Source organism: Nannospalax galili, unplaced genomic scaffold (genome assembly GCF_000622305.1).
Source record: "Nannospalax galili isolate Female #2095 unplaced genomic scaffold, S.galili_v1.0 scaffold430, whole genome shotgun sequence".
Taxonomy (NCBI): domain Eukaryota; kingdom Metazoa; phylum Chordata; class Mammalia; order Rodentia; family Spalacidae; genus Nannospalax; species Nannospalax galili.
Window position 1 is genome coordinate 1,630,553 of NW_008328607.1, and position 14,155 is coordinate 1,644,707.

Sequence of the window (14,155 nt, forward strand, 5' to 3'; positions counted from 1 at the left end):
TATTTTTATGTTTTTAAAATAGTTTACAATCTGATTATATAATCTATAAAATTATTTTTTTCTGAGTGGGGAAATTTCAGTCAATCCTCTGTATTCATGGCTTTGGGTTCATCCAGTTGTGTATCAAAAAGACTGAGAAAAAAATGGTGTTTGTACTGAACATGTAGACTTTTTTTACGTCATTATTTTCTGAACAGTACAGTGTAACAACTATTTGTACAGTGTTCACATTATAGTAGGTGTTATAAGTAACCTAGTGATGATTTAAAGTATATAGAAGAATATGAATAGATTATTTGCAAATACTGTGCTGTTTTATTTAAGTTTATTTGAGTACCCATGGATTTTTATTATCATTAGGCATCATGGAACTTGTGCTGTCTGAATACTGAGGGATGACTGTATGTGTTTGTAACATGTTAAAGAAAAGCTCGTAAGCTTTTGGTTGCAGTTATTAGTGGTATAAAAAGTACTTTCAGCTTTGAGGGTCTCCTGGAGTGAAAAAGGTCCTGGCTGATTCAGATTTATCCTACCCAAGATGATGAGCTGTTTTTAAGTTGTTTATACACAGATGTGTAAGATAGTATTTTGGAAACAGTGTTACCTGGGGGAAAATACATAAATGATTTAACCCATCTCTTGATCTCAAGGATTTACTGCTGTACTTACTTATTTTTATTTTATTTTTTTAGTTAAAAATTATTTATTTTTATTTCATGTATATGAGTGTTTTGCCTGCATGTATGTAAGTGTACTATGTGTGTGCAGTGCTGTGGAGGTCAGAAGAGGGTGTTAGATCCCTTAGAACTGGAGTTATGGATGGTTAGTCACCCTGTGGGTGATGAGAACTGGACCCGGGTCCTGTGCAAGAGCAGCCAATGCTTTTAACTGCTGAGCCATCGCTCCAGCTCTGTTGCTGAATTTATTTTTGCCAACTCCCATTCTGTTTCTCATAGGGTCTTACATACTAGTCTCTAGTTAGTAGGGCACTGAAATTATGTTCTGCAAATGTTGATTGAGCCCCTGCTTTATACCAGGCACAGGAGATTTGGCTGTGACCAAGTCATTCACATAGTCATCTTCATGGAACTTGTCTACATACCCTTTTTTTTTTAAACTTCATATATTGCTTTACATAAAGGACACCTTGGTTTTCATTGAAAACTTGGTTATTGTTGATATTTATTTCTTTGTAAATCTTTCTTTTTGTGTACAGCCCAATTTTAAAGATTATCCTGTTTACTTACTGAAGTTTAAACAATGCCTTTCTAAAGCTTTGCATCTCATGAGGACATACACTGTGAACACGCTACAGACCCTCACAAATCAGTTAATAAAAAGGGTGAGTTAATTGACCCCAATGACACCTTGTTTTTTATTTTTGAGTCAGTCATTAACTTTTCACAGTCTTTGTCTGAAATTAATAGCATGTAATTAAAAATTTTGCCTTTATTAAATAAGAATATATGCTATAGGTTTTTTGTAATAGCGAAATATGTTTCTATTATAAATGTCTATTAGTGTTTTTCAAAAATTTATTTATTTTTATTTTTATGTGTGTGTGTTATACCTACATGTATGTAAGTGCACCTGTGTTGTGCACTGCCCACGGAGGACAGAAGAGGGTGTTGGATCCATTGGAACTGGAATTGTGGATGGTTAGCCACCACGTGGGTGCTGGGCTTCAAACCCAGGTCCTCTGCAATAACAGCCAGTGCTCTTAACCACTGAGACATCTCTCCAGCCCAAGTCTATTAAATTTTGAAATAATGTTTAAAAGCATGAGAAGAACCCAGTATCATTAGATAAGTAGTAAAATGAGATACAAGCTATTTGTCATTTGAAACATGCTTTGCTTGCAAGATGGAGTATCCCAAAATAATAAAATTGATTCACTTTGGTTGGTAGATAATTAAAATCCCTTCCCTGCCTCAGTGCTAGGGATTGAAACCAGGGCCTTGTAATGTCTGACCCATCTCTCCAGCCCTTATATTTTATTTTTTAAATTTTTATCTGGACATACCTATGATCTCAGCTGCTTAGGGGACTGAGGCAAGAGATAAGTAGTTCAAGGCCAGCCTGGGCTACATAGTGAGTTCAGATAATCTGTGTATCTTAGTGAGACCATGTCTCAAAACCAAACCAAATCAAAGATAGGCTGGGCATGTTGTTTAGTCCTTAGTGGTAGAGCACCTGCCCTGGATTCAGTCCTCACTAATGGAGGGGAAAACAAAAGGTTAAAAAATTAAATCTTACTTAAGGACATGTACTGAATCTCAGAAAAGTTGAGGAATTTGGCTAATAATGTCTTATACTCAGTGAATAATAGTATAAATCTGAATCATATGTATTTACTACCCAAGTTCAAGTAATACAGAATAAATTTTAAGTACTAATGAAGAGGGGTGATAGCACCATTGATTCTCGGTTGAAACAATAATAATATATAACCACTCTGAGATCTTTCTTCTTTTTTAAAAAAATATTTATTATTTTTTATTTTATGTGTATGAATGTATTGCCTGCATGTAGGTAAGTGCACCTGTGTAGTGCAGTGCCCTTGGAGGACAAAAGAGGCCGTCAGATCCCCTGGAACTGGAGTTACAGACAGTTGTTAGCTGCCATGTGGGTGCTGGGATTCGAACCCGGGTCTTCTGCAAGAACAGTGTTCTTAACTGCTGAGCCATCTCTCCAACCCAAGAGATCTTTCTTCTCTAAGCTTTTGTTTGATACGGAGGCCAAGCAGTAGACATATGAAATGTTTAGGGTTCATTTTCTGAATGATTTCTTTGTTTGCTAAATACCTTTCTTTCCTATCCTCCCCATGTTTCCTCAGGACCCTTCATCAGTACCTAATGCAGACAATGCCTTCACGTTATTTTATGTGAAATTTCGAGCTGCTGCCCCTAAAGTCAGAGTAAGTCTTGATATAAATCGGATATTGCTATGAATTCTTCTAGCTGGCCCTTTGGATGTCCTCTTGCTGTACTTATCCCAGGGAGGTGAACTTGAGTGAAAGGAAGGCACTGTCCCTTCCAGATCTCAGCAGTGTGTCTTAGAGATATTTCCTGGGTGTGGAAGTCCACAGAGCAGGAAACATTTAGCTCTTCCTGTGGTGCTCAGGGAGATTTCTGGATGAAACTTTGGATTTGAGGACTGGTGAGTGGCTCAGTGGTTAAAGCACTTGTTGCTAAGGCTGATAACCTGAGTTCAATCCCTGGAATCCACACAGGTGGAAGGAAAGAACTGATTCCTGCAAGATATGCTCTGACAGACAGACAGACAGACAAATACTAAATAAATGTAAAAATAAAGTTGAGGGCTCAGATATATAGTGGATTTGAAGGGATTGATAAGGGTATTTTATACAAAGAACAGCATTACAGGGAAGGTTGCAGAGACATTATTTATTATGACTGAAATATAGAATGTTATTAGAGAATGATGGGAAAGAAGACAAGAAAAGTGACAAAGCATGTTATGTGATAGACTAACTCATGAAAAGTAGAAAAAAGTGACCTATCTTAAACAGAAGAGTAATTTAGTGAGGTTTACCATTTCAAATGTATGGGTGCAGAATAGGAAATGTATTCTGGTGAAGAGATTTGAGGTAGGGAAGGCTCATTAACAGGCAAGGGTGTGTAGTCATTCAGATGAGAAGGCACTGATGGTATATTGTATGAGGTTGGATATTGCCTTACTTCCTTGGAAGTGTCTGATATTTAAAGGATATCCATAATCTTTAAAATATTTATTTATTTATGTGTATGTGTTGTGTGTATGCAGAAGAGGGCATTGGAGCCCTTGGAACTGGAGTTATGAGTGGTTGTTAGCCATCATGTGGATGCTGGGAACCAAACCTTGGTCCTCTGCAAGAACAGTACTAGCTCTTAAGCACCGAGCCATCTCTCTAACCCCAATGTATTTATATTGATTAAATGATTGGAAAGAGGGGTTAAAAAGTGTTAGTATCTGTTTTCTGACAATTGAAGTAGTTAATTGGAACTTACACATGTGTATTCTTTCTACCCACGTGAAGGTTCTAGAATAAAACACTTTTACTGACAACTTCATGTTCTTTGTTTCCTTTTTAAGTCAGCTAGTTGAAAGGAAGAAGAATATTTTTGTTTTTGAGATGGGAAAAACTTAGTTTTGTGTGCAGAAGATAGAAGAAAAGAGTAGTCAGTTGGTGATAGAAGATTTATATGGTTAATCTCAGCACTTGGGAGGCAGAGGCAGGCGGATCTTGGTGAGTTCGAGGCCAGCCTGCTCTACATAGTGAGTTCCAGGACAGCTGGGGCTACAGGGAGACCCTGTCTCAACAAGACAAAGGGAGAGAAAGGAAAAAAAAAGATTTAGATTGTGCTCGATTGATTTCTTTTATCTGTTAAAAGCCACTGATAAAAATGTGAGTAGGAAAAAAAAAATCATGAACTAAAATTATCATGTTACTTCACTCTGCCACTCTTGGGTATATACATCTGGAAGGACAGCAGATCCCGGCCACATTTGGACATCCATGTTTATTGCTTCACTATTCAAAATACTAAGAATAGAATGATCCTAGGTGCTCAACAGATGAATGGATAAGGAGAAATACAGCAGATATTCACAATGGAACTTTATCCATGTGTTAGGAAGAATGAAATTACAAGGAAAATGACTAGGATTGGATATTATTGTGCTAAGAGAAATAAGTCAGATTCAGAAAGACAAATAGAACATGCCTTCTCTTATGCAGAATATAGATATAAAACTTCCATATGTACGTATATACATACATGCACAGAACATTAAAGTAGAAGGGGACTAGGAAAGTGGAGAAAGGTATGGAAACAAGAGTGCAATTGAACATACACACCAGGAAAGGAGAAAGGACTATTTGGGGGAGTAAAGCAATCATCAAGAAGGAAAGGAGGGGGATGAAGGAGGGAAGGTTGAGGTGGTAAATAGGGCAGAGTGCAACACATTTATTTGTGTATTCACCAAAAAATTATAAATAAAAGAATGAAAATAAATTTAGGGCAAAACGATCAGGATAGAAATGGCAAAGGGAAGGGGACTTCATGTGGTAGGTGACTGTAGAATGAGTGGCTTTACTCAGACATATAGTAACCAATTAGTGTATGTGATGGAGTCCCACTTGTTTTGATGACAGAAAGCATAAAATATTTACCTAGCAATAACCTTAATGGAAATCTAAGGAATGAAGAAAATGCTAAAACCATACAAAAAATAATAAAAGAAAAAGTAAACCTGTTTTGTTCCTGGTTAGAGAGACTTAATTTTTAAAATAGCAGTTCTTTCTAGTTTAATTTACTGATTGGGATGTACTGCTAAAAAATAAATTATAGCTGGTGGTGGTGCACGCCTTTAATCCCAGGCAGGCGGATCTCTGTGAGTTTGAGGCCAGCCTGGTCTACATAGTGAGTTCCAGGACAGCTGGGGCTACAGGGAGATGCTGTCTCAAAAAGACCAAAAAAAAAAAAAAAAAGTTATAGTGAGATTTCTTTAAATCAGCAAGACAAAACAAAGTTTTGAAATACATAGTGTTGGGGCTGGAGAGGTGGCTCAGAGGTTAAGAGCACTGACTACTCTTGCAGAGGACATGGGTTTGAATCCTAGTACCCACATGGCAGCTAGCAACTATCCATAGCTCCAGTTCAAGGGGAATCCGACACCCTCTTGTGACCTCCGTAGGCATTGCATGTCATGGATGCACTTACATACATGCAGGCAATACACTCAGTCAATAATGCTCTTAACCACTGAGCCATCTCTCCAATTCCAGATTCTTTTTTTTTTTGGTAGTTTTGAGGCAGGGTCTCCCCAGAGGACCAGCTGGCCTGGAGCTCTCTATGTAGACCTGGTTGGCCTCGAACTCACAGATCCATCTCCCTCTGCTTCCTGAGTACTGGGATTAAAGGCATGCACCACCACGCCTGGCTTTTCAGATTCTTTTCTTTCTTTTTTTTAAAAAAATATTTTATTTATTTTTATTTCATGTGTATGTTGCCTGCATGTAGGTAGGTGCAACCGTGTTGTGCAGTGCCCACGTAGGTCAGCAGAGGGTGTTGGATCCCTTGGAACTGGAGTTATGGACAGTGGTTAGTGGCCATGTGGTGCTGGGAATCGAACCCGGGTCCTCTGCAAGAATAACCAGTGCTCCCAACAGTTGAGCCATCTCTCCAGCCCTAAATAATGCTTTCTTTAAACCACATACACTACACAAATCTCAACCAACAGGTCACGAACATTCATTAACAACAGAAAACTAGTGCTAGAGCAAAGATGCTGTAGATTTTTAGGTTCACAGTTGAATTAATACAGTTATACAATGTTGAACTCAGTGTAAACCCTACAAGACATAAAATTGAATGAGGTTTTAACCTTTAAAAAAGATCTTCATTTCATTTTAAAATATACAAAACATTAATTTTTTAAAACCATTTATTATTTCTATTTTATATGTATGAGTATATTGCCTGCATGTATGTAGGTGTACCCGTGTCATGCAGTGCCCACAGAGGTCAATAGAGGGCGTTGGATTTCCTGGAACTGAGTTATGGAGAGTTGTTAGCTGCCATGTGACTGCTGGGAATTGAACCCAGGTCCTCTGCAAGAGCAGCCAGTGCTCTTAACTGCTGAGCCATCTCTACAGTCCCCTCTGAAAACATTTTTAATAGAACAGCTCAAAAACCTATAAAGTACATCTCTGTTTTGACTCAACTCAGTGTGTTGAAGTACACATGTGAGAAATACTCCTTATACTGCTTTACTCTGGTGGGAAGTGGAGTTAAGAGAAGTGAAGTGGCATGCCTGGGCTGTGATGGAGCAGAACCCCTAGTCTCATTCTAGGTTATGACCTAGTGGCTGCAATTCTTTGGAAACAAATGTCAAATAGTAGAATAGTTGATTTTGAGTGCATCTACCCACAGGAAAATATATAACAATTTCATATAATGTTACATTTATTTTTGTTGTTTTGAGACAGCGTGTTGCCACATATGTAGTTCAGGTTGGTCTCAAACTTATCGATTAACCTAGGCTAGTCTGGACGTCTCTGTGATATTTTTGATTTATAGGCATATGCCACCATACCCAGCTTCATATAATGTTTTAAATGCTGTTATAATATTTCATTTGAATGTTTAGCAGGTACCAGGTGGTGTATTAAGGCTTTCTGTATATTATTTATTACTGAAAATTGTTTAATGATTAGATTATAAAGCTGAATATATAGTATAATTCCAACTTTTTTAGCCTGTTTGAAAAGAAAATATACTCAGTGCCAGGCATGATGGCACAAACCTTTTATTCCAGCAGTCTGGAGGCAAAGACAGGCAGATTTCTGTGAGGCCACCTGGGGCTATAGGGAGACCCTGTCTCAAAAACAGAAACAACCCTCCCCCACCAAACAGAATATAATATACTAACTGGGTACACAAAAACAGAAACAAAATATAATGAAATATTAAGCATGATTATTTTCATGTCATTTTAATGAATTTTAATAGTTTTAAAAGTGAGTGATACTAATATAGCCCGAAAGAAAGGAAAAGTTAAACAGGTGGAGGTAATGTATTTTTCTTTACTCTGCAGACTCTCATTGAACAAATAGAACAACGATCTGAGAAGATACCCGAGTGAGTATTCAGAAGTGCTTTGATTTCTTTTATCTCCCTGTGTAGCACCCTTCCAGATCTGGCTATGTCCCTGATAGCTTCTGAGCAGTCACTCCCATATGCTCATGTTACATGGTCGGCTTTGTAGAACAAGGTCTCAGGCTTGGGCTTAGCAAGCTTACCATTGTGGTAATATAGGGCTTCCTTTTCATTTAGGCAGATATGAGGTCTCTATTCTTACAAGAGAAATCCTTCCTTGAAAGTCAAAACTACAGCATCACTTCATTATAGGATTTGTTTTATGTTTGTATTCCTAGGTGTTTAATGTGGGCAAGTGAGAGACAACCATTATGGCTGTAGAAGCTTGGCAACCTATTATGAAATTTAAGAATAGATTTAATGTATGCATTTGAAATAAATTTATACCCCAGCCTTACTATTTTTTTCTAGTTTAAAAAAATTATATACTCATTGTACCTTGTGATAGGTTTCATCAAGACACTTTCATTCAAGTATGTCATGTACTTTGACCATATTCATCACCCATGCCCTCCTCTTTCTCTCTACTCCCCATTGGTCCCCAAATAGTTCCCCTTCTACTTTCATGTTTTGCTCGTGTGTGTGTGTGTGTGTGTGTGTGTGTGTGTGTGTGTGGACTAGAATCTACCTAGGAGAGAAGACATAGTAATTTCCAGTCTTATTTTTCATTTGCCTTCCATCAGATACCAGCAACTGCTAAATGATATCCACCAGTGCTACCTTGATCAGCGGGAGCATCTTTTGGGCCCAAGTATAGCTTGTACTGTCACAGAGCTGACCAGCCAAAACAACAGAGATCACTGTGCCTTGGTAAGTCCCCCCTGTTTTGCTTTGATGGTAAACCTTCCTCTGAGCTGTTTTGGTTCTTACTTGGTTTGTCTTCCTCTTATTGTACATTTTTCCAGATTTGGTTATGTCTTTATATTTTCTGAGCAATTGCCACTAAGCTTATTTTTGTAGAACACAACTTATTTTGGGGAGCAAAATAAGTCATACCTGAATTAGCAAGTTTATATGGCTTTGGTTCCCATATCAACAGTTTTTGTTTTTGTTTTTTCCAGTTATGGTTGATCTACTTTGGTAATTAACTTTAATCAATTTTGCAGAATATTCTCATTTTTATTTTTTTTGAGATATGAAGATTCATATATGAGTATTCTTCCTTGAAAGATGAAGTTTCAGAATTAGTGGATTTGTGTAGAAAATGCAATTTAAAAAATCTGTGTGTTAAAGAGAGAGTCTCATTAGTGTCACCTAGGCTGGCCTTCAACTTGTGATCAGCCTGCCTCAGCCTCCTGAATGCATTTGAAATAAATTTGGGGTAGATATGTGTGCCGCTGTGCCCAGACTTCAGCTTAGGTTTTGACGCAGAAGTGCTTTTTCGTTTAGTGTGATTTTAATTCATACTTTAGGAAAACACATAAAGATTTTTTTTAATACTCCCCTTTTAACTAGAAAAGTAGTTAATTTTCATTTTTAAAAGTTTAGAAAAATAAAGCATTAAGAAAAATGAAAAGCTGGGTTCTATTTTGCAACAATCTATCGAGACCCAGCCATTTTCTGTTTTTCAGTAAGTTGTTTCATGAATATATACGTATATCTCTTTGCAAGCAAAGTGTAGGCTTTACTTTGTAAGTGCTGAGAGTGTTGCGTGCCTTTGACTGTAGGTGGTATGTGTTTGTTTATTGCAGGTTCGCAGTGGCTGTGCCTTTATGGTCCATGTATGCCAGGATGAGCACCAACTTTACAATGAATTTTTCACAAAGCCGACGTCAAAATTAGAGTAGGTGATATGTGGACTCCAGCTCTTGTGGACGAGATTTAATTGCTATTGACAATAATGGATAGTATATTATAGAAACATTCTACAATTGGCTGCAGTGTTTCACTTTTTTGTTAATATGAACAGAATATTGTTGATTGTGATTATTTTCTTGTCTGTAGTTGAAAGGTAATGTGTTTTAGTATTTTTTAGTAAAATTTTGGAGATTTATGAAATGATAGCAGGAATTCTATACAGAGAACTAAGTCCTGGAATCTTGCTCCCTTGATCTCCACTAAGTACCGTCAGTCCTTCTAGTTTAGAAATGCTCTGATTCTAACTACTAAAGAGTGCTTCAAAATACAGATGTTAGTTACTAATACTTATTTTTTTCAAAGTATCTTCCAGATCCATTGTTTCTTCATGGTGGCTATTTTGACACATAAAGATTCTAAGATAATGACTCTTGTAATGAGGAAAGCAAAGTGTAGTTTATGGTTTTGGTTGGGGGAGCACTTTTGACGAAGTGCTTCATGGAGAAGAGTGCTGTGGATGGTCTAAAGACTCACAGCCTTTCTCTTTTCATATGTTGAAAGTTTTGAAATACCTAGTATTTCTCCAAATATTTGACTTTTGTTTATCTAAATCTATATATATTAAGTTTGAACATGTCTTTCTTGTGGGAAAATACTGATTGATCTGCAGTGAAGTAGAATATAAAGTATACCAAAATAATTTGGATTTTAGATGAATATAAACAAAATTACTACTAAAATAAACAAAAGTTTTGGTTGGGGGCAACTAATTTTAATTAACTGTCAACAGATTAAATACTGATTCTGGCTTTTTAAAGCAAAAACATTTTTCAGAATTAGTATCACAACTCATTCTATAATGTACAGAGATACCATTTTCCATTTTCTAGTATATATGTCTTCTTTTTGACTAGAAGAAATGAGTGAAGCTTTTAAAGCATTAGAAATTCCTGGGGAGATGATTACTAATAACCATGCTTTGTTCTTTCACTTTAGTGAGCTTTTGGAGAAACTGTGCGTATCGTTGTATGATGTGTTCAGGCCATTGATCATTCATGTTATTCACTTAGAGACTTTATCGGAACTTTGTGGGATCCTTAAAAATGAAGTGCTTGAAGACCATGTACAGAACAATGGTAAATGTGTAGAAGTGATCATTTTAAAGGTCTTAATTATATCTGTGGCTCAGTGAATTGGAGAAATAATAGATTGTTCTTTCTCCCCACCACCAATACATAAATACTCAAGACTTTTGAATTTAAGAAATTTAAAAATAAAAGATGATTTTTTTTTTTTTTTTTTGAGGATTTCCCTGTAGCCCCAACTAGCCTGGAACTCACTATATAGACTAGGCTCACCTCAGTCTCACAGAGATCTGACTGCCTCTGCATCCTGGGTGCTGGGATTAACCATGGGTGCCACCACACCCTGCTAAAGGCTATTGTTTGGAAGCTTGGGTTGATGTCTTATTCCCTTTTGAGTCAAGCTGCACCTTAACCTGTAAATAATGGTACAAATTAAATACGATGAGAATTGTAAAATGTGGCAAAATGAGTAGTAGAATAGTCACTTTTCATTCTGATGTCTGGGATCCAGAGAGAGCTGATCATTTGTTTTTGTTAGGCATTTCTAGTAGAGTGGACCTAGAATGCATAGAAGTGACTAAAGTGCGTGGTTTTGGTTAAAAATCAGATACTAATTTATTACTCCCATAGTTAGGATTAATCGTTTTCGAAGTTGCAGATAAAGGACAGCATTTATCTCAGTAGCTCTGCTGAATCCACCTGATCAGTTAGTCCATATTTCATATGATTGTCATGGAGAACATAAGTTTCTGTAAGGATGTAGTCAGGTACCTTTAAGAAAATATTCTTTAGCTGGGTGTGGTGGCACATGCCTTTAGTCCCAGCACTTGGGAGGCAGAGGCAGGTGGATCTCTGTGAGTTCAAGGCCAGCCTGGTCTACATAGCAAGTTCTAGGCCAGTTGGAGCTACAGGGAGATCCTGTCTCAAAAAGACCTCCCCCCAAGAATTCAAGTAATTATTTGGCTGGTAAACTTTATTGCCATCACTGCTTTCATCAGTAGTCACCATGGGTTTGTTGCTTTTCCCAAGTTATTTTTTCTGTATTGTTTATTCTAAGATGTACAATTTCTCACCTCGAAGTGCTTCTGAATTTAAGTTAATTTTTAAAGTAATAAGAATGTTGTATGTACTATGCAGTGTCGCTAATCCCCTATCCCTTGGAAAGAAGCTACTGATTTACTCATGACTCTTACTCACTGGCATCTTAGAAATGAAGAAATACTATATAAACTTACATTTTGCCCTATTTTTCCACTTTTTTCTTTTGTAAAAATGTTAATAAGTTGTTTAGTATCTGTAAGATTCAGTTAATTTGTAAAATGGGGGGGGGTGGTAACAGCCCAATTAATAAGCTGCCTTAGCTATCTTTTAGTATTGATCTGAAGCTGTATGAATTAAACAGTACAATGCTTAAAACTCAGATTCATTTTTCATATTAATAATAGAAGTAATTTTTCAGAGTTCCAGGAAGAAGGCATAAGGGCTAGTTTTTTTCTTTATTTTAAACCCGAGGAAATTGAAGGACATCTGTTAAACTTTTCTAAGGTCATTGAACCATGCTGGAATAGAATTCAGCCACAGCCTCTGAAACAGCAGAGGTTCATACTGATGCTGCTTTTGGACAGTATAGATGATCTTTGCCTAGTTAAAAGAAAGTACATTCCTAATCTAAAATGTTGATTGCATCTTTTTATTAGCTGAACAACTGGGGGCATTTGCAGCTGGAGTAAAGCAGATGTTGGAAGATGTGCAAGAGAGGCTTGTATACCGAACCCATATCTATATTCAGACAGACATCACGGGCTACAAACCAGCTCCTGGAGACCTGGCATATCCTGATAAGCTAGTCATGATGGAGGTAGGGTCTCTTTATCTCCTTTCTGCCCTCCATCCCCCACAGTTTTTAAATGTTTTGTATTAGCTAAAATAGAATATTTCTTTTTAAATCATCACTTCAAATATAGTCAAGATAAACGTGTCTTAAAAGTCAAAGGAAATGGGGCCTGGAGGGTTTGAATCCCAGCACCCACATGGCAGCTAACAACTGTCCGTAATTCCATTTCCATGGGATCCAACAGCCTCTTCCGTCCTCCATGGGGATTGCACAACATGGGTGTACATCCATACATGCAGGCAATACATGCATACACATAAAATAAAAATAATAAGTAAAATATTAAAACAAAGTCATAGGAAATGAAACATTAAAAAATTAAACGCAAATAATTTGTTAATTTGTATTTATGTTTGGTAAGCATTTTATTCAGTTTTCTCCCCTTTTCCAGGATATATGCATTTTTAAATTTTAAAATGAGTGAGTGCTTTCTGAAATTTCTCTTTTTCTTTATGAATGACATAAAAACCTGGAAGACCATCCCCTCAAAATTATATTGTACTAACATCTGACTTAGTGCTTGAATGCTTTGATTTATCACACTGATCCTTTGGTACTGTTATTATGCCTTCATATTTTTGATCTTTGGACAGAGTTTAATGACAGCCTAGCATATTAGTGTTAAAACAGAATTATTAGAACCTAGAGTTTTTTAAATAAAAAATTCAAATTAAAACTTGAATTCACATTGCAAATAAAAGCAAAAAATAATGCAATGAGCTCTATTATGGCAGCCTCAGCAGTGGCCAGTCTCGTTTACTTAAATTTCCTTACCCCCGCCCCCCATTAATTATTTTAGGACAACTTTAAACATTGTTTCAGTTTGTAAATAATTCCATATGTAACTCTGAAAGGTAGGGATACTTTTAACATAATCAAGTACCACACCTAAAAACAATATAGTTCCTAAAATTCTAGATTCAAATATCCAGTTTTTCAGATTCATTAGTTGTGTTTTGTATCATTTGCTTTATCTTTTTGTGTGTATATTTTGTTGCTTAATCATTGTAAGTTGAAGGCTCTTGATACTTAACTCTTTTTAAAAAATTAAAAAAAAAATTTTTATTTTATATGTATGCATATATTGCCTCCATGTAGGTAAGTGCACCCATGTCGTGCAATGCCGGCAGAGGACAGAAGAGGCTGTCGGATCCCCTGGAACTGGAGTCATGGACATTTGTTAGCTGCCATGTGGGTGCTGGGATTTGAACCTGGATCTTCTGCAAGAACAGTCAGTGTTCTTAACTGCTGAGCCATCTCTCCAGCCCTTATACTTAACTCTTAAGCATGTCAGTTGTTTTTAAAAATAAAACCTTTGTCTATAAACTATAATAGCATTTTCATACCTAAGGAAGTTAACATTAATTCAGCATTGTTTTACATACAGTCTACATTAAAACTTCTCCATCTATCTTTCAAATGTTTTTTTCTGATGACACCAAAAGATTTTAAAAAGTGGGATTGAGAATGTTGCATTTGGTTTTTTATGTCTCTTTAATCTCTCTTTTCAAAGATTTCAATTTTATTTATGTGTATGTGTATGCATCTGTGTGTGTGTATGCCATGTGTGTGTGGGTCCCAGAGGAGACCAGAAGAGGGTGTGGGATTCCTTAGAGCTGGAGTTACAGGTGGTTGTAAGTTGCCTGATGTGAGTGCTGGGAAATGAACTTGGGTCCTCTAGAAGGGCAAGAAGTGCCATCTCTCTAGCTCCTCTT

General features: G+C 36.7%; 1 protein-coding gene across 1 annotated transcript in view; it reads left to right on the plus strand.

Moving 5' to 3' along the window:
* Cog3 (component of oligomeric golgi complex 3) overlaps window positions 1-14,155 on the plus strand; it is a 62,836-nt gene that overhangs the window by 14,226 nt on the left and 34,455 nt on the right. Inside the window, exons 7-13 of the mRNA XM_017796695.2 lie at window positions 1,217-1,342; window positions 2,837-2,917; window positions 7,603-7,646; window positions 8,348-8,474; window positions 9,356-9,447; window positions 10,458-10,597; window positions 12,244-12,404. Coding sequence (XP_017652184.1) covers window positions 1,217-1,342; window positions 2,837-2,917; window positions 7,603-7,646; window positions 8,348-8,474; window positions 9,356-9,447; window positions 10,458-10,597; window positions 12,244-12,404 — 771 coding nt within the window. The remainder of the gene's footprint in view (window positions 1-1,216; window positions 1,343-2,836; window positions 2,918-7,602; window positions 7,647-8,347; window positions 8,475-9,355; window positions 9,448-10,457; window positions 10,598-12,243; window positions 12,405-14,155) is intronic.